The 25,516-nt window shown below is 43.2% G+C and overlaps 1 protein-coding gene across 2 annotated transcripts in view; it reads left to right on the top strand.

Annotated features, from left to right (window-relative positions):
• Window positions 1-9,769: 9,769 nt before the first annotated feature.
• Window positions 9,770-25,516, top strand: part of rarga (retinoic acid receptor gamma a) — a 42,528-nt gene continuing 26,781 nt past the window's right edge. Inside the window, exons 1-4 of one of the 2 annotated variants that reach the window (XM_079674397.1) lie at window positions 9,770-9,820; window positions 9,950-10,051; window positions 15,671-15,736; window positions 22,967-23,333. In XM_079674397.1, coding sequence (XP_079530523.1) covers window positions 23,165-23,333 — 169 coding nt within the window. In that variant the 5' untranslated portion in view covers window positions 9,770-9,820; window positions 9,950-10,051; window positions 15,671-15,736; window positions 22,967-23,164. Of the gene's footprint in view, window positions 9,821-9,949; window positions 10,052-15,471; window positions 15,737-22,966; window positions 23,334-25,516 lie in introns of those variants that run through there. The other variant, XM_079674398.1, reaches the window with a different exon arrangement.

The raw sequence follows: 25,516 nt of genomic DNA, 5'->3' as shown, positions 1-25,516 counted from the left end.
ACCGTTTCCCCGCAGCAAGGCTCCCCCCGTTGACAGTTTACGTGGGCTGGGCTGGGTGCAGTGGCGGACTGGCCATCGGGACGAATCCCGATGGGCCGGTACCGAAGTGAGCCGGTCGGATAAGTCACTAGCACATCCCCCACTCCCCCCATTGACAATTTACTAGTGGTACCGAAGTGGGCCGGTCGAGAGTCCCGGGCTGATTTTTAGTCCCAGTCCACCACTGGCTACATGACCGTATGATCGCCCATATTGACGCACCTAATTCCTAAACTTCTAACAGATACAAAATAAACCGATCCTTCAGCCTCATATGAGCTCTCAGACACGTTCAAAATTAAACTGTCATCGCTGTCTGAGCTTGCTGCTGTGTGCCCCATCGTGCGTTTACATGCAGATGCTGGGATCCTGAACGGTGCAGCTGGAGCGCTGTGCCCGCATTGACGTCACCCATAATTTGGCGGGACTTGAAGAATCCCCGAGAAGATCCAGGAAATGGTCAACATTAAAGGGCAGATTAATGGTTATCAAAGTAAAACTGTTCAGTAACGGTTTTCAAGGGGACAATATTTACTCAAATTGATGGGTTTGGATGATGGGGGAAAATCGTGTCACAGGCTTTTTAAGCTGACCAGTTTGATACCCATCACGGATTTTAAACTCATTTTAAAAAAGCTGGAGAAATCATCTGTGGGTGTTTGCACCTGCTATATCTGACTGTATATGGATTTTGATGACTACTTTTTTTTTTTACGATGTTGTATTTTAGTGTTGCCCCTGTGTTTAGTGTCCTGTCTGTCTGTAACTTTGTCTGGTAGTGTTACCACTGACAGGTCTCTCTTGAAAATGAGACCTTGTGTCTCAATGAGATCTAAAGCTGTATAAATAAAGGCTAAATACATTTTTTTAAGTCAAGCTAAGGTACATTTCATGGTAGGTAGTTCTTACCTGTGAGGCCTCCTCCAAACAGCATAATAACCAGACTGTATCATTAAAACTAAGTACCAGTTCTAGATCCTTGACTTTAGACAAACAATTCAAAAGACAACATGTATTTAAAGACCAATCTTTATTTGAATGTGCCTCTTAACCTGATATATTAGTTATACAGTAATAGTATTGACAATCTAAAAAAACTGAGCAACTCAACAGTCAACTTTATATTTCTTATTGTCTAAAGCATTTATTATTTTCATTTTCCCCCTCTCATATTCAGTGTGGACGGATTGAGACAGCGTGGTGTCCATAGAGCTGCAGAGACTTCAGGGAGAAACCTCCGTGTGATGGACGTCCTGTCTGTTGGTTTGGAGAGGACTGTGGGTCTTTCTGCACGTTATTTGAGTAAATGTGTTTACTTATACATTTAATAGGTTTACACCTTCTGTCCATATGTGCTTTTTATTTAAAATATTTGATTAACTTTTGGTTCACATTTCAATAAATTGTATTTGTATTTGCACTCCTTTCGTCCATTATTCTTACTGAAAATGTTAGGTTACACATTCACATCTGACTGAAGATTGGCCCCATTTATTTGTGACATTGCAAACTCTGGGGTACAAGGCACAAGTGATGTGAAGCTCATAAAGCGCGGCAAATAGAAATAATCAGCGGATGGAGTGTAGATGTGGAAATAGTTGCATTCCATCAGCTGATTGTTTTTACCATAAAAGTAGTTTCTTAGTGAATGTCCTGTACTGGTCTTAAAATCTCATAGCATCAGCTTTTAATTTTCTTCTTGGATGTTCTTCTTGACCCTCAGAGAAGGAGAAAATGTTGTGTCTTTCAGGCATGTCCTTTCCTAACTAAAGATACAGGAAACATAAAACATATTATTGCAGAACAAGTGCGTTATTTATGAAAGCGGTGTGTTTGTGTGTTTAGGGGCTGTAGATATAATTATTTTGTAATTGTAATGTTTTTTTTTTATTTCAACAGTGAGCTACAAAGACAATCAGATTATGAACAGTATGAAGTTCATCAACATTGAAATATATGTTATTATCAAAATAATATTTAACTGTTATCAAAACGTAGTGCAACTGTAGAAGCTTGCTCTGTTGTCTCACTGAAAGAATAACTTTTACCACGTTTTTTACAGACAATATTGAGAGATAAATAGTAGCAGTTTAACACTATGTGTTAAATATCTTTGCCTTCAATACATTAAATTAGAAAGCTGACAAAATCACATTGCTTGTTAACATCTAAATGTAACTTTTTGCATTGAAAAAACCCTCAACTTCACTGGTGTGTAGGTGATCTAGTATTGTTTAATGGAATGTATATCAGTGTATTAAAGTCAATACTTCATTTATTTAAGCCCAATATCTTTCTTGGTTCTTTGTACAGTATGAAAAAAAGAGTCTTTGTACCTGAGCTGAAGTTCACTGCTGTGAGGAGTCCAGTTATGTCTCTCACTCTCTGGTCTAGCCTGTCTGCATCACCTGGAAAACCTTAAACAAACAGATATATATGTAAAACAAACATAAATTATATATATTGTAAACAATATAACTGATTCCCTTCTGTTGAACATGTTGGATTGTGTATTGTACGAGTGAGGGTCCTTTTTATTCTACTGTAACTTTGGAAGTTGTGTTACCAATGCTTACTGTTTATTTGATACCAATTTGGTAACACAATTCATAAAAACAACAAGGTTTGGGTTTGTTCTTCAGATGTTAACGTGTAAGCTCAATAATGAACTCCAGCTCAACCAACCATATTGTCTGTATCTAAGTAATCATCTTGAAATATGACATTAATAATTGTAATATACACACATCTTATTGTGAGGTTGATTTCACATACACTACTTCGACATTAGCTTGTCTACATACTTGAGCATAGCCAATTTAAATTAACCTTAGCAATGCATACAGTTCCTACCTAAATAATAATCATCTCTCTAAGTTACAAGGATGAGCTTATTTTATCAACCTCAAACAGAAGCCCTTTGTTCAACAGTATTATCCCGCTTAACACTTGTCTATTTCGTTTTAACCTTTATAAATATAGTCTATGATTTTAACTTGGAGGCTACTATTAGCATCGTTAGCACCGATGTAGCTACCACTCGCTTACACACTAACCCAAGCCTTAACATTAATTACGTAGCTGATTAAAATCATTAACACATAAATAAGTACTCAAATTTCACTTACCGCAAAACCGCATTCATGCATCGTTTGTTTCAACCGCAGAGCGAGTCACAATAGTCCGATATATAAGCATGAAGAACAAACAAACACGGCCGGGGGCAAGTTGTGTTCCCTGGATGAGCTGAATAGGCAGAGTGACTGTAGCTTCACGGAGCAGCTAGCAGAGAGACAAGAAGCTAACAGCAGCAGTCACTTCACAGAGCCGTCACTCAATATGACCACGCCCTAATTTATGCAAAAACTTTAAGACCTAATATAAATAAAAGGGTCGTGTAAGAAAATAATTCACTCACAGATCCATAATCCATAATGAAGGTGGAATCTAACTATATTCATAATAATATTTATTGCATCCATGGGTAGAAACATGTTTTTTTCTGCTGCAAAGTTGGGCATTTTAACATGGGGGTCTATGGAAATTGCTCCTTTCTGCAGTCAGTCCCTATCGGCCAATAATATGAACTGCAGTGTGTGCCACTTCCGTACCCGATCTTCAGCTCTGCCCGATCTGCAGTGCGCATGTGCGAGATGGTCCGCCATATTGGACAACTCCGGACGGCAACCCAAGTCGGACAACATTGACACAGTGGCTTTTGGCAAAGCTCAAAAGGAAAACTCGAGAGAGATGAGTTATTGTTATTACAACATGACTTCAGTATTATTTAACAACTCTTTTTATGGGGTTCTTTTATTTGGGGTCAAGTACATTGTCAGAATAAGTGACAAATGAATTTAACTTCTGTTAGACAGCTATATGCCATACATTTTTGCACACATTCACAGTAAATATGTATTCAGTATGATAGCTGTCTAACATTTGAGTGATAGTCGGATCGGTTCGCTGACAGCCGGCACCGCCCTTTATTATTATATTGTCTAAACCAGGGGTTTTCAAAGTGTGGGTAGGTGAGCCTCCCCTCAGAGAACATAAGAACAGCCGCGCCCCCCCTCCCAATTATTATTGCTGTTATTATCATTATTATTATTATTATTATTATTATTATTGTTGTTGTTGCTATAATGCAGGGGTATTCAATTGCATTTCAAAGAGGTCCAGTAAGAGAAAATGTAATTAAATGCTCTGTTTTCGCTGTCTACCTTCCGCCATTTGAAATTACTCCGACTGTTTCTCTCCTCTTGTCTCGTCTCTGTGTGTGTGTGTGTGTGTTTGAATCTATCGTGCTGACTGCACCGATTTGATTGGTTGAGTAGCGTCACCTCCTTAAAACATTAAACAATAACTTTTTTAAACCTTTTTATTTTTATGTTTTAAACATATTGTATAAAACTCCCCCACTACTTGGACTATTCCTTGCACCCCTCTAGAATAAACCCGAATGGTCTCAACCATATTGCATCAGTAACGTGCACTTGTTATTATAACAAGATCGCAAGGACACTGGTAGCGATCGGAAAATTGAGTGTTGTTCAGTTTGTGTGTTGTGGAACATGCGTGTCCGTGCATGAAAATATACCACACACCCAATTACAATTGCATGTTCAATTCACTACCCTGGAAGTTAATACAATTGTTAAAGTTGGAACAGCCTGTGGATAGCCGTTCTTCCTTGCATGTCAGTCGCCGACACCTTCTTACAGAGGACAGGCACATCTAGCTGCAGCACGATCCGTATATTTCCGCACGCCGTGTTCTCAAGACATTTTTTTTTTACATTTTCAACATGGTGGATAAATCCTTATATGCTACCGGTAACACACTGAACGTCAACTTTGCCTCCTTATTACACTCACCCCTACTTTAGTGGGAACAATGAGTCTGCGTCTTTGGTCTCCACATACAGCCACAAGTGGGCAAGTGTCACTTTACTCTTTTCTCGTTCTTTTGTGTCTCACGCTGCGCCTCCCCTGAAGCTCTCTGGCGCCCCCCAGGGGAGACGCGCCTCACACTTTGAAAACCACTGGTCTAAACGGCATCATGTAAGTTGCGCTGACAGGCGTAGTTCACGAGCGCGAGTGTCTCCCGTCCACCCACCACCCCGTCCACCCAGTAAAGAAATCCCCACTACACCACTGGCTGTTTGAATGTAAATGTGTACTTTTAGTTTTGAATAAGAAGCGACCCAGACGATCAATCGGATCCTGTGTCTAATTCTTCCTGCTGCACTTTTCTGTTTTCTACAGATATAATTTATTGTTGCTGTGGTACCCAAGCTTTTGGGACCCGTAACATTCAATATTCAATTCAACATTCCTGTCTATTGCTTTCATTTGTATTTAATGTTATTATGTTTACTTGTTTCCACACATTTCACAATTCGGGATGATTGAAGTATCTAATATATATATATATATATATATATATATATATATATATATATATATATATATATTGTGATGTGAATGTTCCTGCATGGGCACTGATTAACTGAACTGAAACAGGTGTGTTAATCAGCGGAGGGACTCACAGCTGGGAAACTGACAGCTGAGAGTGAAAAGGCAGTGGAGAACTGTGAATGGGGGTTGGAGGACGCTACATGTGACTCGGCACTCTTTTGGGTGGGAGGGTGTCGTTGGCAGCGGATAGAGCAGCCGGCGACGAAGACAGCCAGACAGGAAAGACGTTCGAGTGTCAGGATTGGGAGGCCTGTTACCTCCTATAGATGGTCAGGTCCAGAGCGGGTGGGGGGATTATGCGGAAGGGATGCTGGAACTCTCCACCTCTCTCCCTCGACACTGTGACATATTGGTAGCCCGAGTGGTTTGCAAAGTTGAACAGGGCCTGCTGCCAGTACGCGTTATCAATGTAAACAATGAAGCGCGAACATTAAAGAAGGGCATGAAAGTGGGCAATTTTCACCGACATTGAGGTGGGGGATGAAGTGAAGCAGTGCGAAGAAGGTGATAGCGGAGACGTACATCAGTCTTGGACAGTAGACATGCTTATGAAACAGTTTGGGGTGGAAGAGAAGGGCTTTTCCCCCTGGGGAGCTTAGTGCAATCAGACAGTTACTGCACCACAACACCTCTGTGTTTAGTCGTGGGGAGACTGATTTAGGCAGGACTACCTTGATCTTGCATGAGATTGACACAGGGGATGCCAAGCCTGTTAAGATGCACCCACGAAGAATTCCCCTCCACTTGCAGCAAGAAGTAACTGAAAATTTAAAGCAAATGCTGGATAATGGTATTGTTCGTCCTTCCTGTAGTCCATGGGCAGCACCTGTGGTGCTAGTGAAAAAGAAGCAAGTGGGGCTTCGGTTCTGTGTTGATTATCGGAAACTCAATGATGTTACTAGAAAGGATGCCTACCCCCTTCCCAGAATTGACGATGCCTTGGATAGTCTTAGTCATGCTTGTTGGTTTTCCACACTGGATTTGGTGAGTGGCTATTGGCAGGTGGAAGTAGATCCTAAAGATCGCCACAAGACTGCCTTCATCACACGCCAGGGGCTGTTTGAGTTCAATGTCCTGAGTTTTGGTCTTTGTAATGCACCCAGTACTTTCCAGAGGTTGATGGACTTGATCCTCGCAGACTTGCAGTGGACTACAGTGGTTTACTTGGATGACATTATTGTGTTTGGCCGGACTTTTCAGGAGCATTTGACCCGCCTGGATGGCGTGCTCCAGAAGCTCCGGCAGGCGAATCTTAAAAAGTGAAACCATCCAAGTGTAACTTGTTCTCCACGCAGGTCCATTACCTCGGCCATGTCATATCTGCAGGGGGGGTGATGCCAGACCCGGCTAAGATATAAGCAGTTAGGGGGTGGCCTGTTCCAACAAACCAGACTGAGGTTCAGAGTTATTTGGGGCTAGCCTCTTACTATAGGCGTTTCGTAAAAGGTTTTGCGGATATCGCTCGCCCCTTGCATCAGCTCACAGAGAAAGGGAAGCGTTTCCGATGGAGTGAGGACTGTCAAAGTGCTTTTGACCGACTTAAGGCTAGTCTGATCACGACCCCTGTGTTGGCGTATCCTGACCCCAGTAAACCGTTTACCTTGGATACAGATGCAAGTGATGTTGGAATTGGGGCAGTGTTGTCTCAGGAGGAGGGAGGGCTAGAGCGAGTTATTGCATATGCTAGCAGAGCACTTACAAAGCAAGAACGTAAATATGCAACTACCAAAAAGGAGCTGTTGAGCATGGTGACCTTTACAAAGCACTTTAAACACTATTTGTTAGGTAAAGAGTTTGTTTTGCGAACCGACCATAATTCTCTGCGTTGGTTGCATAATTTTCAGGGCTTGGAGGGACAGTTGGCTCGCTGGATTGAACAGCTAGCAAATTTTCAATATAAGATCATCCATTGTCCAGGCAAGCTCCACAGTAATGCTGATGCTCTTTCCAGGCTACCAGCTTTTTTTTAGAACAAATGCCACATTGTGATCAGAATCCCTCCCAGGGAGGCATAAGGATGGTAACCCAATATGTGGGTGCAGTACAAGAGACCCCCTCAGCTTCAGCGCCATGTCAGGCAGAAGAGATGGATGAATTGGTTCAGGCCCAGATGGATGACACCGAGTTGCGGCGGATAATTGACTGTAAAAAGCGGGCTGACAGTCGTATGCAAGAAGACCCTAAACTTCAGAGATATTCCCCTGTGTGGAATCAGCTTCAAATGCAGGGGTCTAGACTGGTGAGAATTCCACCTTTATACTCTGATGCTGCATCACAAGTGCAAGTCATCCTGCCTCGGTCCATGGTGCAGAAAGTTTTTGGAACAGCTGCACAATGTTTCTACTGGAGGTCATTTGGGGGTGCAGAAACTCCAGGAAAAGGTTAAGGACCGCTTTTATTGGCCAGGATGGTTTAGAGATGTTACAGTATGGGTCAAGGAATGTGTGGATTGTGCTTCGCGTAAGACTTCAGGAAGGCTACCATGTGCTCCGTTACAGCCATCAGTTATGGCTAGACCATTTGAACGGGTGGCACTTGATATTCTTGGTCCTCTCCCAGAGACGGCTAGTAAAAATAAGTACATTCTGGTTGTTGGTGATTATTTTTCAAAGTGGACGGAGGCTTTCCCACGCCCCAATCAGGAAGCACGCACCATTGCCAAGGTTTTGGCAGAAGCATGGGTTTGTCGCTTTGGTGTCCCACGCAGTATCCACTCAGACCAAGGACGCAACTTTGAGTCCACACCCGCACAGGCAACCCCATATCATCCCCATATCATCCCCAGTCGGATGGGTTGATTGAGCGTTTTAATCGTACTCTTTTGTCTATGCTGGCCCTGTTTGTGGAGGATAATCAGTTAAACTGGGACACTCTGTTGCCTTATGTGATGTTGGCTTACCGCAGCAGTGTACATGCTAGTACCTCTTTCACTCCATATCAGGTCTTATTTGGACGGGAAATTGTCTTGCCTGTTGAGATCATGCTAAATGTGGACAACCAAAAGTCATTTGCTTCAGCGAATGAGTATGTGTCTAAACTGAGGGAGACGTTGTCTACTGTAATAGAGGCAGTAAAGAAGCACCAGGCTAAGGCATCAGAACGACAGAAAACATCCTATGACTTTAGGGCTAATTTCCAATATTATTCTGAGGGGGGGGGAATTGGTCTGGGTGCGGAATAAGGCTAAGAAGCGTGGGTTGTCTCCGAAATTGCAGAGGAGGTACAAGGGTCCATTTAGAGTGGTGGATAGGGTGACCGAAGTGCTTTATAGGCTTGTGCCAGTAGAGGGGGTTCCAGAGGGTGTTGTCCATTTCAATCGACTTAAGCCCTTTACCTCTTCTTTAACAGCACCATCACCTCCAGCTTCTGGGTCCAGAGTCGAGGGACAGATGAGTCCCCAAGCGGGGACCAGTCGGCGTCCTCGGGTCCAGTTCGGTGCCAGTTGGGTCCACTTTCGCCAGCCCACCCTGGAGGCCCCTGCAGGAGGGAGGACACCACTAACAAGTCGGGAGGACCGGAACCCTGTGCGGGAGGACCGGAATCCTGTGGGGGAGGACCAGAACCCTGTGGTTGAGGACAGGAACCCTGTGGTGGGGGACAATGGACGAATTGCAGGAGCCTCGCAAGGAAACCTATCCGCTGAGGGACCAGCCTCTCTTTCCAGGGCCTGCCTGGTCCCCCAGTGACTTCAGACGCGGCAGCTGTGTCGTAAAACTAGCCCTGCTGAAGTGTATTTAAAAGTGGACTCCACAGTCTAGTGGGGGTTTCTGGTGCCCCGTGGACTCGCTAACTCTTGTTCTCTCCTCTCCTCTTACCAGTGAACTGTTGTGGGTAAAATAAAGATTGTCCTATATTTTGTACAAAGCTGCCTCTGTATTTATTAGAAGGTTCTGACAAAGTAGTAGTGTTTCCTGCCACACCTGAGCGAATCCAATATTACAATATATAGATATAGATTATCTATCCATCTATATGTCCATCTATTATACTCATCTATTTATGAGTTTGCAAATCTTTAAAATGCATGTGGATGGTGTTTTACATTTACAAATCACATATTTACTCACAAATTATTTTTATGTTCACACAAAGAATTATGAGACATATCTAAGCCCATACTTTCTCCTCAGAATGAGTGCTGCAGCCCTCCCTTCCGTCACTAGGGGGAGACACCGTGCCAGAAATCCCCCCGCACGGTAGCATCAGAGCCCTAGAGAGAATTTCTCTACGGCTCTGGGTAGCACCTATTGACGCCCTTGAGCTGCTGCCGGGACCCAGTGACGGATTGGCAACAAATGAAGGTAATCTGACAAATGACTGAAATGATCTCTGAAGCATAAAACCAAATGGAGCAGTGTCTACAAGCTGCTGTTCTGTAGTTGATGATTTCTCTGGAGTTTGGCCCTGACTTTGTTTTGTCTCCTTCACAGAAAACTTTGTTGTGTGTGCGCTTGTCATCCACTATTTATGTTTCAAACTTCTCGGGGAGCTCGCTTCTGAAGCCGAGGCAAACGCTTCTCTAGTCAAAGAAGGTAGGATTTTGTACTTTACATAAATCCTCTCCTGGCCTGATTAATTGGATGTGTCTAAGAATAAACGTAGCTCAAGCTGCGTCAGTCCGGGTGTGTTTACTGTATTTGTGTGAGTAAGACTCGAGCACTCATCATGAGAACACGTTATGGCAGGGCACGAGATAATTACAGGCTGCTGAAACTGTTTGGGGACTGTGCAGAACAGAAGTCGTTGCCAACATACACACCTGCAAAACCCCTGCTTTGCCTGAGGCTTGGAAGACAGTCTTCATCACTGTCTTTCCGTATGTCTGTCACCCATCCCCTAACCACTCCCCCCTCCCTCACGCACCTTGTTGAATGTGTGCTTTATGTGAATGATGCCAGTTCGGTGTGTGGCTGTTGATAGACTTCACTTTATTACAGGCTGAACCCTCCAGTTTCTTTTTGGAAAATATTCTAGGATGGTGGATTAAGCTCAGGGATCCCGAGTTAATTAGCTAATAATTAAGATACTTTTCCAGGATGGTAGAGTTCTGGAATCAACCTCATGATCAGCAAATCTTTTTCATCTTTTTCTGTGCAGATAAATAGCAAAAACATATGGCCTCCAACATACTAAGCATATACATCTTTATATACCAACCCCTTGCCAAAAAGCAAATGAAAACTTAGTTTTTTTCATATTTCCTGCTCAGTATTTAGTGCCCAGATTTCTCACAAGGGCAGTTTTATGTGCAGGGAAGGAGGCATGGAAAAGAAGACCTTTCCTTTTGAGCTCACAGATTTGCAGTAATTACAGAATCACTTCCATATGTGGCTCTCTGGCTGCCTTCTCGCTGCCCCCACCACCCCTCTCTTCCCCAGTGTTCTCTCTCTTTCCCTCTCCCCTCTTTCATTTGCATTCTCCCTTATTCCTCATTTTTTCTGCTTTTATTTTTTGGCAACCCCTCATGCACTCAGGGCATTTTTTTGTAAAACCACAGCTTAAACAAAGTTTATGATAATCAGAACATCCTGGCATTTTTGGCAAATGGCTGCGCTCTTTGGTGATTCAATTAGACCACGCTTGCCAAGAAAATAGTTTGTGTGCTTCAGTGAGAGAGGAGGGAGAGAAAAAAGAGACATGGACAGGAGAAGGGAAATGTTGAAGAATACGGAAATATGAAAAAGAGGAAAGCAAAAGAATGGGAGCTCAGTGAAGAATTTGAAAGGCAGGAACGGAGCGTGAAGGAGGGAGAGGTGGAACAGAAAATGAGGCTGTGAGAGGGAGGGCCGGCGTAATGCTTTTTGACAGAGGTGGGTTCAAGATGGGTTCATGATGACATCATGGCGGATTTTTGAGGAAAGTATAGACAGGAGAGCTGTTCACCTTTCATTGGACACACATGTTGGGGAATAGGCAGAGCGCTCATGTGCTGGCACACACCATGGTAGTTGTGTCGACAGCCTCTGAATGCACCCCAAAATATGCACACAAAAAAGAGCACACACACACACACACACACACACACACACACACTCGTCTTTTTTATTTTCTCTTCCCCTCTCGTTTTCCCTTAGTTTCTTCAGCAGTAAAAATGCTTTTGGCTCTTGCTCTAACTGTTCCAAGCTTTGTGCTCATTTGTTTTTGTTAGAAGAGTACATAGTGGTATATGCCCTTCGGTCCCTAACACATAAATGTCTCCATTTTGCCATGAGCAACTCATTTTCCTGTGACTACTATTCCTCTGTGTATGTTTTTACTTTAAGGCGGTTGGACTCTAAATGAGCGCACTTTGCCAGGCTGGATGAATGAGCTCCTTCATTTCACAGGATGTGTGTTTAAGTCCGTAACCAAGAAAGTGCAAGCAAGTGTATATTTGTGTGTGTGTGTGTGTGTGTGTGTGTGTGTGTGTGTGTGTGTGTGTGTGTGTGTGTGTGTGTGTGTGTGTGTGTGTGTGTGTGTGTGTGTGTGTGTGTGTGTGTGTGTGTGTGTGTGTGTGTGTGTGTGTGTGTGTGTGTGTGTGTGTGTGTGTGTGTGTGTGTGTGTGTGTGTGTATGTTTGTAAATGAGTCTTTAGTGGGGTGTGTGTGTTCTGCCTCTCTCAGTGTGGCACCAAACTTAACATGACATCAATCTGAATGTGGGGAAATAGTGATCTCATTACCGGCATCTTGTTACTGATTAAAACCTGCCGCCACATGCCCCCACCACCAATCCCATCAAAACCCCCCTCCTCTCCCTCCGCCTACAATCCATCCCTCTCTCCATCTCACCCCCCAGATTTTCTTCCCCTCCCTACTATTTCACACCCCTTTCTCTCACATTCGCTGTACTCTGGCCTACAAACCCTCCTCCCCCTCTCCATCTCACTTTAACCTCTGTAACCTCACTTCCTCCCTATTTTGCTCCCATCATCCCCCCTTTCCTCTTTCCTTTTCTTAGCTGCTTTTCCTCTGCCAGCAAGCCTCAGGCCTCTACTCCATGGCTCTGTGAATGCAAATATGTTGAATCTAAAGTGGAAACACACGACTGAGTACGATGTTTTCCATGAATATTTCATATCTTCATAAACACACCCAAAGAAGCTGCGAAGCTGAACAATGCCTTTGTTTGCCGGATGACTTCCTGTGAGGAATTGCCTCTCTTGCGTTCAACTTTTTGTCAGAGCACACTGTGTCAGGATTGATGTCAGGGCAGTGTGTTATGATGTCACAGGCTGAAGTTAATGATACGAGAACGGACGGGGCCATAGGCCATGTTTCCAGTGGTGCCCAGAGAGAGAGATAGCACCCTGATCTATCTTCATTATCCCCCACTCTGCAGCCTCCCAGACACAATGATCATAAATCTCTGCCTGGAGCACACTTCACTGACACTGAAACACAAACACTAGTAACCTCTGACCTTCTCACTGCTACTTCCTACTCATCCATGCACACACACACACACACACACACACACACACACACACACACACACACACACACACACACACACACACACACACACACACACACACACACACACACACACACACACACACACACACACACACACACACACACACACACACGCGCGCGCACACAAAGCCTAAACACAGCCCCTGCTCAAGCTTACTGTCATAATTTAATGAGGAGCACAGCATGCCCCTGCGCACTGACACACACGACTGCCATCATGCACTCAAATGCACATTCTCCTGACACAAATGCATGGTCTCCGTCAGAAGGATTGCATCACACTGACTTGAATTTCACACTTTCCAGTTTTCATCCCTCTAATGGCTAATTGAAAGTGTTTGTAGTGTCCTATGGCTTCTCGTTTCTTATTGTTTTCATATTGCTGATTTAGCACTGCTATGAAAACAGCTAAGGGATTTCTATTAGCCCTAGTGGCCTCATAAGCAACACATAAATCAAATGCAAACAAGATAAGGATCAGCTGAAGTGCTTTTTGCAGTATGGCTTAGATCTGTGCTTCCTGAATATAAGGTTTCTACAAAAAGGCAGCACTGCTTATCCATTCATTTACCCTGATTATGTACCAGCAAATCCACATCTGAAAAATGTATGAAAGAGCATTTCAGTAGCCTACTGTTGACCATATGTGGCAGTACATTTCGGAAGCACACAGGAATAAGGAGAGCGGGGCCGGGCACTTGTGTTTTTTATTATGATGATGGCTTGACTTTATCCTGGAGACATATTAGGGTCAGTGTATTTGAGGATACGATCTCTGCCTGAATCGGGCCGGTAACTGATTTACAAACAAAATATGCAGCGGTTATATCAGGTCTTAAAGGCAAAGATAGCTGGGAAGACCAACAAAAAGTTGTATTTGCGGCATTATTTGTCAGTTATGCCTCAGACTGTTCGATTTGGGTTAATGTGTAGCGATGCATTAATGATTTACCTGATGGAGAACGTTTTAGAGGAAGTTTCATATATATATATTTTTATTTAACCAGATAAAAAGCATTGAGATAAAATCTCATTTACAATGCTGACCTGGCCAAGAAGGCAGCAACGTTACACATAACACATAACACAAACATATAAAATACAGAGAAATTAACTAAGAAAACAAAAGACGAAAAAAAAAAAGCAGTTACTACATTGTGCACATTAGGACAGTAAGAAAGGCACTACTTATTACTGCAAGAGCAGCTGGTGGTAAGGACTTCTGACAACTTCAATTTAAAACAGGCTATAGAAACAAGTGCCGTCAGTTTGAGGCTTGTTAACTTGTTATTTTAAAAAGCTGCACTTACTTGATTTAGATATAAATAAGACTAGATTGTTCTTATGTGAGAATGGATGTTTCAGTATTTAACCTCTTTTTCTTTCTTTCTTCACAAGGTGTATTATCTTTCCTGTGCAGCAGAGGTAAAAGTGCCCGTTGAGGTGTGCCCTCTCCTCCCAGTACTGAGGTTTGAGGTGCTCTTCATAACCAAAACAACTTGAGAAACATTACATTCAGAAAAGCAGGGCACACGCCCATAACCACAAACACATAAACACAGATCTGAAACATATGTTCTCATATGGAGAGAGGGGCACGTTCCGGGGCACACCCAACTCTGCTGCTGCTGCACAGCTCTGCCATCTCTCACAGGACTTTCCTGTGCCACCACTACTTGTTATTTTCAAAACTGAAGTGACTTTACACATAGAAATCTTCAGTTTTTCTTTTAGACAAGCTTACATTTCGACTCAAAAAACTACTAACTGCTTAATGTTTAGCAGGATGTTGACAGAAATGTTAGATTCCTGCTTTGAATGCCAATTTCTGGTTTCATTTATCCTCAGTGAGGATGTTGTTCATATTGTATCCGTTCTCTTTGTGTCCAATACTTAATTATTTTCACAAGGGTCCTCATACTTTCTTTAATATGGAGTCCTATCAGTATTCATAATAATGGTAGTTATTTATTAGTAGTTCTTTATTACCACAGCTGTGGGAAGATTTTCCCACAAACATTGAAATCAATAAAACCCAACGCCAAACACAAATGACTTCATGATAATTCCATAAAGTGATCACATTGGGAATAAGTAACTAGGTGAAAATACTCAGAATAAACCCTTTAAAGCATCATCTTTGTTAAATCAAAAACATTCTAATTTGTGTTTAGGATACTGAAATATCCTTTCCTGTGAATTCCTTGATTAAACATGAGCGATCTAAGGATCACAACATGGCGCCGCGTTTTGACATGCGCAAACAGTTTGTGGGTAAACCGACTCTTTAGCCAAGAAGATGAAGGAGAGAAAAAGATTTCACCCGAGAGACAAAGAGGGGAGAGAGAATTAAAAACAGAAACTTAAGCTCTCTGGGCCTTTTTCTTCCCCCCAGGCATTTTGTGGCTTGTGAAAAAATGTGCTGTATATTTGAAGTGTTGGGTCACGTGACAAAGGAAGGCTTTATGAATCAGAGAGTATAATTATTTCTTAGTGAGTGAGAGAGTGAGTATGTGCCTGTGTTTGGGGAGTGAAAGACTGATTTTAAGAGGTATAGACTGTGAAAGAGGAGGAGGAGAGAGTGCGAGAGGGGGAGCGAGGGAGAGGGAGAGAGAGGCTCACTGCTACTCTGTCTTTGCTGTCAGAAGGACTCTGATGAACGTACACACGTCTTTTCTCCTTCTCCCCCGGCTAGCTCCGCTCATCAGACCGCTCCGGCAGCAGCTTCATCTGTCCGTCGGCCTCATCAACACCAGAGGGGGTGAGTAATTTGTGCTTCAAAAGTTCAAAAACTGTAACTTTAGCCATTGTTTGTTTTCTGTTTTGTCCCTTTCCCTCTCCGTTAACAGAGGGAAAGGAAGGGGTCGACTGTTTTAATTGAAGACAGAGACTGTGTGTGTGCAAAACACTTGAGAGGCTTTGAGACAATTAATCATTGTTTTCCCCGAAATCCGAGCAGATTCTCATGTGTAAACACTAAAATGTCCTAACACACATGTTTGTTTGCATGCAGTGTTTTTGTTCCTTTCTGATTTATAAATGTGAGAGTGACACTGAGTTTATATGAAAACATTCTTGAGCATGTGTGCCTGGGTGCACATATGTGCTTATTAGTGAGTGTTTCAAGTGTTACCCAGTGCATGTGGAGCTCTTTATTATTAGCATATGTGTGTGTATTAGTGTGTACACACTTGCATGTGTTTGATGTGTATGAATGTATCACCATAGGAGTCACCAGTCCTTGACCTTTTTTTTAATAAGCAACATATGAACACTTGGAAGAGAGAAGCATTGTTTTCCACCTTTCAAACAGCAGAGTCTAATTCCTGTGGCGTGAGGTGTGTCTGAAACTCTGGTCTTAGTTTACATCGACATTTATTCATTGTGTTCCCATAGTAAGCATCGTGTCAGTCAAAATTATTTATTGACGCTGGCATACGTGCCAGGGTAACAGGTTCCACTTGTTACAGCCATGTGTAACACAGTGCATTTAGTGCTGTTTGATTTGGGTATCAGATGATCATGCGCCTGATGTCACAGTGTAGCTTTCTGCAGTGTTTTGGTTTATTGCTCCAGCAGCGACTGGTCAGTAGGTAAATTGCTGCAGCTGGACTGCCTTGGCTTTGCACCTGCTGTCCACCGCTTATTTCCCTTGGTGGACTTGACATAAGTGTGGGGGACAGCTTGATTGAAGGGAACTGAAAAAAAAAACACCCACACGGTGGAGTGAGGGATGCCGGCTTGAAGGCCACAGTGATATCTGGGGCGTCCTCCGCTGTCATCTGGTCCATCAGTTCACGTCTCAGTCGGTGACATCTGGAGTGGAAGGAATGGAGCCCCTCTCTGAGTAATATTACTGCGCTGTCCTCCTCCTCCAGAGCACCACTCGTGGGTCCCTTTTTTCGAGGACAGGCTGTCCATGCAGAACAGCTTTACCTTCATGGTGTTCAGTCACAGCATTTTGCTTGTCTTCTGTGACAGTTTGGAATCAATTATTATTTGTGCTTGCTGTTATGTGATCCAGATGGGAATGTGTCATTAATCATGATGCATGTGATCATGAGTATGTCAGCTTTATGGGCCTCACCAAAAACATTCTCTAATTTCTGTTGTTGTAAATATTTATCAGGCAACAGACCAGCTTTAAAATGATTTGGTCAATCCTCAGACTACAGATCAGGAATATTACACTTGTTAAATATCTTATAAATAACTACTTTTGAACAGAATCACAAAAGAGTGTTTTAAAAAAGACTTTTGATTAGTGGTAGTTTTCAGTGCCTTAACTAAGTCTTAGACATATCATAAACAAATATCGATACACAATATAATAATACCGGGAGAAGATTATAATAACAACGAAAAATAACTACAATTACATTTTCTATGATTTCGTTTTTTTGATTAAACCATAAAAGTAAAAAAAAACATTGTTATATATTTGTTACATACATTTTTTTTAAACCAAATAGCAAATCCCTTGCATGTTATGTGATGAAACTCTCCAGGTGTAGAGAGGTATGAGGCTTTGTGGGAACCACTGTAACAACATTTGCCCCATTAAAAGTTTCTGGATTGCAAAACAGTCGTTCATTGTGACATGACTTTGAGCTGTAAATCTGGGAGTTGTTGATACCTGTCTTTTTCTGGAATTTCTATAGCAATTAAGGCAGAGCAGTAGGGAGGGGTTGGACAGGTGGTTTTAGGAGAATCGAGGGGCTCTGCTGCTAACACTCTATAATTAACAAGGAAACTATCTGCAAACCATTTCCTATGTCTATTTTTGCAGGTGTTCTGCTCCGATTGTGAGGATTTACATGTTCAACCTGCCTTCAAGCTCTCATTAAATGTTTTGGCACAACGTTAAACTGAATGTGGGTTGTTTTGCATGTGTGTGTTTGGGCCTGCTTGTGTCTGAGTGTTGCTTTGACTCCTGAGGCTAAAATAGGCGGTGATGATCCCATCCATTATGCATCACTTTATACAGAGAAAGGATTGTTTTCTCTCTGTGTTAAGGAATGGAAACACCTTCAGTGTGAATCCCTTCTTTGAGTTACAAAAAAAGACCTACAAGTTGCACTTTTTAAATCTAGAGAAGTAGCCGTCACACTGTTTCTTTTGCTTTATGTCCTTTCACTCTGACTCTCTCTTTATGTGTTTCTCTAAATGTCTAGCCATCCTCTGCCTTTTCCTTTTCCTGTTGTGCTTTGTTTTCTTGTTGCTGGACCCACTGCTGAAGTCTTAATGTTGGGTTCTCCAAAGAGCTGTACCACATCATGGAAAGAGCAAGCTGTCAGGATGACTTCATGTCACAAAGTGTTTTATGTCTCACTGACTTCTCACTCTTTCCATATTTCTCTCCACTACTGCGAGTCAACACAGTTTTGTGACATTATTTTTAAACAAAGAGACGATTTAGGGATTGACGTGTGATGTTTAACAGATACAAAAACAAGGATTGCCTGATGACACTCCCCGGTGGCACTCATGAAAAACAATACCTCTTAAAGTGACAAATGATTACACAGAGGTGCTTTGAGCAAATATGTGTTGGTGAGATGCCGAGCGCAGGCAGATGTCAAACGGGTTTGAGGTAAAGGAATGCCGGTTTGTTTGGAGGCTCTGGACGTCTGTCACTCGTTGTCTCTCGCAGAGCCATTAGCAGGCCACTTGTTGAAAGACTGGGAGCTGTCAGCCTTGCATCAGATAATAGTGTCAGGGATATTGTTTTCACAGGAAAGATACTGCTGACGCCAGCAACAAGATCAGATAACACTCCTGATGTTTCAATATGAATATTTGGGTTCTCTATCTTGACAGTCCACAAACAGTTTCTGATGGCTGTCGGCATATTAAGCCGTGATCATGCCACTAAGTGTTTTACATTTGGAAAAGCTAGTCTGTCAGCTTAGAATTTATGTGGAATTATTGTTAAACTGCTGAGGTAGTATGACTTCACCAACGACCCAAAACTCAAACATACGCTGCTCTGCTTCAAGTCGGTTCCTTTACAAAGTTGCTGAAAATAAATCACTTTATGATGTTGTTAATTAAAGGACAGTTCCTGGAAGTCATGCACAGTTTTCTAACAAAAATATGAGCAGGAGTGGGCAAGTCAGAGTTGGAAAAAGAGGGAGAAACCTCTGCCAGGATGCATGGTACACTTCATTTGTCTGGAGGCTGTTAATTTACAATTCAGTCCTTCCAGTAAAAGGCTTTGATTTGTTGCTCAACCTGCACTGACTGACACATATTCTTTAATTGACCTCACAATAAATGTCTTTAAATTGCAAATTGTGGTTTTCTGGGGAGTTCAGAAAAACCCAAAGAAAATGTGTGAGCCTTCTCAAGCTCAGAAAAAATAAAACAAAAAGTCTTCCCAAGAGTCAGAGAGTGAGGAGTAGAGTTTGACATCAAAGGCACATTTCCTCAAAGTCAAACATACCATTATAACTCAATATAACATCACAGACAGTTACTGTAAGAAAGTTGTGTTTCCGTAACTGACAGAAGAAAACGTTTTTCAGGTCGGCCATGGCACCCAGAATCCTGCTCATATACGCAGAGTAATCACCTGTGGTTTCTTCTGCTGGCTTAAAAACACACTGACTTTCTCGGCTGTGTGGTGCAGCGCTTCCTGAGATGCCGTGATTTATTTGTTATGTTTGACTGCAGTTCTTATTGCTTGAGGGGCCTCACTCCGTCACAACGTTTAATGCACAATTGTTGTTTGGCTCACAGAGGACTTGATACCCTTTGTTTGACGGACATTCAATCTGTGGGAACTTTTCTCTCTCTCTCTCTCTCTTCCAGTCTCTTTCACTCTTGCTCGATTCTACTTGCTGCTACATCTTCATGTTGAAAGTTAAACTCTTAAGCAAACAAGAGAATCTCATTCTCCATAAGCGTGCCTCGTCTTGAAGCGCCATCTCCAAAGTGATTGATCTCATTTCATTTGCTACACAGCGTTTTGTACTGATAACATCAATGGATTATCTCAAGAAACCAACGAGGTGCTTTAAGATGATGAACTACTGTGAGTTTTGACACTCCACTATTTACAGGAAGAACCAAAGTACATTTAAACTGCTACAGCGCCACTCTTAGGGAATGATGGAAAGTCCCAGTAGCAGCCGGGAACACGCTCATAGCTGGCCGTGGTGCTGCCTGCCTGGCCGCCTGCTGCCTCCTGTGTGCCCCCCAGGCTCAAGGGAAGTGGGGAGGCCCTCCATGCCCATTTGGCCCTGGCTAACAGGGGATGAGGTCACTCCAAATTCCCCTTATCCCCTTATAGCCCCAGACGGGCTGGCGAAGTGAACCTACCACAGGACCCAACATAAAAAATAAATGGCTCTGTAAAAAGCTGCTGGACTGATGTGACTCATTAAAAAACACTGGCGCCAACTCTTTTATTAATTCATTATTGTGTTTGGGGAGAGTAAAGTTACTGGGTTCTATTTTAAAAAGCTGAATGTGTCTCTAAGTACTCTTAAGGTTTTTTTTCTCAGATTTTTTCCTTTAATGACATGTGCGAACGTACAGTGGCACTGCGGTTTATTTTGCCGAGTTAGGATTTTCAAACTCATTAAAGGCTTTGCTTTTAATTGATATACTGTCGTTTCCCTGTATGGGAATACAAAAATCACATGGCTACTCTCTTTTTCTCACACATCTTCCTTTTACTCTCTTCTCTGAGCACTCATAGACAGATTGTGCTGCCTTTATGGGGCCTGGTTTGAGTTCATGAGGCAGATACCCAAACGTGCCAAATGCTGGCCAAGTACACACACACACACACACACACACACACACACACACACACACACACACACACACACACACACACACACACACACACACACACACACACACACACACACACACACACACACACACACACACACACACACACACACACACTTTCTGGCAGTTTTGTTTTTCCAGTCTCTACCTCTTCTCCCATTAGGCTCACTGTGAAATCTTTAGTGATGTTTTTGTGTGTTAGCCACACAGTGGAACCGCTGCACAGGGTCATGGTACAAGTTGTATAAGCAGTAGAGAGATGGAAATGGGGTGGGGGGAGGTGGGGGAGAAAGGATTGAGTATAAGGACATGATTATAGAGAGGAGATGTGGGGTGGGTCAGAAAAGGGAAACAAATCACAAGTAGTTTAGATGAAGGATAGATTGAATAAGATTGGGAAAGAAATGCAGAGAGGAAGAAGGAAAGAAAAAGAAAGATGGCAGCATGGCTGTGTTGGCAGGATGGGGGTTGGTGCCTATCGGCGGCTGCTCCTTCCTGAAACGTGGCCACCCGAGCCTGCCTGGGCCCTGAATGCACATGTGGAACAGTTTACTGTAATGGAACTCTAAATTAGTGGTGGTTTGAAGCTGCCTGCAGCAGTAGGGTGTAATTAACTGGCTCTGTTGAAAGAGAAAGAGCCAGAAAGCGAGGCATTGAGGGAGCCAGAGCCCTGGAAAAGGCAAGGGGTGAGAGAGGTGTGTGTGTGTGTGTGTGTGTGTGTGTGTGTGTGTGTGTGTGTGTGTGTGTGTGTGTGTGTGTGTGTGTGTGTGTGTGTGTGTGTATGTGTGCGTGTGTGTGTGTGTGTGTGTGTGTGTGTGTGTGTGTGTGTGTGTGTGTGTGTGTGTGTGTGTGTGTGTGTGTGTGTGTGTGTGTGTGTGTGTGTGTGTGTGCTCACACACGTGTAGAGGTTTTTCTTTTTTCCCCCTGATTGCATGTGTATGTGTTTCCAACTCTGAGGTTCATATGTGTGCATCTTGGAAAGTTTTGCCTCTTTTTCCTGGGCACGGCGCCACCTCTTAGTGCCCCCCAGTGCCCAGACCCTGTCACTGTTCCTCAGTGCGTTTTTCGCTCAGTTCGGCAGTTCACCAGTTCAGCCTTAGATCTTCCCCCCCCCCCCCCCCCCTAATTTCTTTGTTTATACAGAATTCATTACCAAGATTTTTTTTAACTGTCTTTTCTCCCGGATTCACAAGCCACAGCAGTTCCAAATTCCTTGGCTCTGCTCTTTTTCAAAAGCCACATTTAAAAAAACAAGCAGATCACACCACCCACTCGTGAAATCACGCTAGAAAACCAAAAGGCAAAAAAAAGAAAACATGAAAAAGAAAACCGGAGGCTTTTCTGGGATTTGTGTTCCCCTCTTGTTTGAACAGTCAACAGTGGGGCATAACTGCAGCCTTGTCCACACGTAAGCCTGTCTGTGCCTACTGTGTGCAGTCAAAGTGAGGAGCGGGCTGCAGGAGGTTAGGGCCAAAATGACTGTGGGATGGGAGCCTCAAGAGAAGATAGTTGGAAGTGACAGCAGCAGTTAGCAATCAGTGGATGTCATTTTCCCTACCCTCTACCCCCATCACCACCACCCCTTCCCTTCTCCATGCTCTGGACCCCGTGTCTGGGCCTCTGGTCCTGGGGGAGAGCAGCAGAGAGGCAGGCTGCTGTGCTAGGCTGGCAGCAGGAACAGAGGAGCTCTTTATAGTAGAGTTCTGGTGATTTAAATCATATGGCATAGCCTGGAATCACTGTAGACGTCTGGAAGCTCTTCAAAACTGCAAGAACAAGAGCTCTCTCTCTTTTTCTCTTTCACTTTTCCCCCCTCCCTGCCTCCCTCCCGCTCTTCCCTGTTATAACTTTTTCCAAACGTCTTTCTTATTTTCTTTTCCCCTCGCCCAGTCCCAGTTTTTCTGGCTTTTCCTCTCACAGCTCACTCATTCTTTTACTCTAACGTCTTTATCTGTTTTGGTTCTCGCCGCCCTTCCTCACTTCCTCTTTCCATCCCATTCTCTCATACCTGATGCTATGAAATTGCACATTCTTCTTACATTAGAGCGGTAGATGAACTGTTATCTACCCCAGAATGTAATGGATGACAGTCTCAGAGTTGAAATTAGGTGAATTGTGTTCTGATTGTATTATCATGCCAATTCACACTTATATGTGGTAACACATCCCTTTGCCCTCTCTTCTGCAGGAAACTGAATTGGATGACCCTTCTAAAGGAGAGACACTAAAACCAGAGGCCTCTTCATCACTCATCCATTCCCGACGTCCTGAGAATCTACTAAAGGACACAGATTTCAGCTTTTTTTCGGGGATTTTTCCAGGTGTTGTGAGAACTGTTACTTTCACCCAGCGGCCTGCTGCGGACCCCTGGGTGTGCTCTGTCGCCATGGCTACCAATAGGGAACAGCAGGTGGGTCACATGACTGGCTTCCCACCTGCTGTCTACCCCTTCGCCTTCAACTCCATGAGGAGCCACTCCCCTTTCGACCTGCTGGCCAACAGCAGCCTGTTTGGGAGATTCGGTGCTGACCTGCCTAAAGAGATGGCTGCTCTCTGTAAGTGATGTTCTGTGTGTTTAACTTTCCTCCCTCGAACATATCATTTTCTAATTCAACCCTTACTTCATATAGGTCCATACCTCCCTTTAAGTCAAGCCACATTATACAATTTAAACAAGCACTGGAAAAGGGAAATACTGCTATTTAAATTGCACTTCATTATGTGTAATTTTGTGGAAATGGAAAACCTTAGGGTCTGTTTGTGATATAGGACAAAGTGGTATAAAAAATCGCCCAAAAGACCGTGAAGCAAAAATGCCACTTTTATCAATACAATGATGACTCTTCTCCTGTGGTTTCCGTATAGATGCTCGTAGATGGTGTGGTTATGACCACAAACTCAGGCTCTGTCTGTGTGTGTGTGTGTGTGTGTGTGTGTGTGTGTGTGTGTTGTGTGTGTGTGTATATCTCGACCTCTCACAGTGCTTTTGTGCGGCAGTCAACCCACAAGTCTGCAATTAGAGACAAAACAACATTCTTTCAGTGTGAGGTGATGAGTGCTCTGAGCATCAACAAATATTTGAAAATGAGCACTACTTCAATTCAAAGACTTATCTGACTGTTTATTCAGACATTAGCATACCCCACACCGTATTATAGAAAGAAATGTGAGATCAAACAACCAGACGAACCAGCAGCAAACTTCAGCAGTCTCAGGCTAGTTGTTTCAGACCTGACCACAGGAGGCACTGTTGTATGCAAAGGGAAGAGTATAAGAAAAGGAAGATGGAAGTTACACACTATGAGAGTACAAAGAGGAGATTGTTGGTAACTGAGAACGTTTTTCTATCATGGACAAACTAGCCAGATTTGACACACTGCGGACATACATTGCTCGTTGTTTGAAACACTTGCTAGTTTCGAAGGGCAGTGTCTGATCAGCATCAGGATTCTGGTCAGGGAGTATCCTCTCATAAAACCACTGCTGCTGAGGCTGTGAGGGTGAGAGACAGAAAGAGAGAGACTTTCGTTGAGGTTAGGGTGCGAGGTAAAGGTAAGCAGGGAGTTATTTGAAATGTTATCTGGGCCCAGTGTTAAAGGGGTGGCAGGTGGTGGTGGGTGGTAGGTGGTGGAGGGGCTATAATGGGTGTGGGTGGCAACAGCTGAGTGCAGATCCTGAGAGCCCCCCTGCCTGTGTGTGAAGTCCCCCTCTCTCCCCTACCACAGCATGCCTGAGCACCTCTCCAGCCTTTCAGACGTCAATCACTACCTCACCCCCTCCCCCCTTCCTCCTCGTCGCTGCTGCCCACCTAATCCTCAAGGTATTTTCAGAGAGAGAGAGAGAGAGAGAGAGAAAGAACCTGGGGGTAATGTCCTAGTGTGGTGGAATCCAAGAACACACCCTGCTAGGAAAACACACAGACACACACCTATAAACACACCACCAGAGACTCTTCCCACTCTGTCTCTCTACCTCTGTCTCTCTCTCCGTCCCTCCGTCACACACACACACCCTCATACACTAATAGGGCCCTTCTTTCATCTAAAAACTAGAAACATACCTCTGACGCTGAGTGAAACCCCACTGCACTGACAGATGGATTATTTTTGTTTTTACACTGGAATGAGTTAAAACAAAAACTAGAATCAAAGCATAAACAGACACAAGCAACCACTTGCACCGGGCCCTCACACATGACTGCCTGTACTGACACATCCACGCTGGCAGTAGTATCGTTCACAAGGGTTAAAGACGGCAATTATTTGGTTTAAGCTCTATGTCAGAGCTTAAACCAGGCTGGGGTCAAAGATTAAGTCTGGATCATAGTGACAATTAGTGACGACTCAGCTTTATCTGTGTGTATTGTAGTGGACTTTTTTTCGTTCGACCTCTTTTCTGGCTGATCAAATCAATGTCAATATTGGACTTATATTATACTGTGAATAGAAAGACAGTTTTATTTTCCTTGAAGTCTCAAATAACTAATTTCATCTTTTTTTACACACTTAATCACCTCAAAAAATATATCAAGAATGGTGACAAATGAGTTCTTAATCATAGCTGCTTTGATTATTGGAATAATAATATGTTTAAGAAATAGTGAGACATGCAAGATCACAGAGCAAACATTATGTTCTTAACGCTTTTTAGATTTTTTATTTTGGAATAACCAGTTATTGGACTAACTGTTTGGCACTAAAAATGCCCACAGCTTATTTTGTGCTAAAGCTGTTATATA

Source organism: Notothenia rossii (assembly GCF_949606895.1).
Source record: "Notothenia rossii genome assembly, chromosome: 4".
Taxonomy (NCBI): domain Eukaryota; kingdom Metazoa; phylum Chordata; class Actinopteri; order Perciformes; family Nototheniidae; genus Notothenia; species Notothenia rossii.
This window is presented reverse-complemented; position numbering and strand designations above follow the sequence as displayed.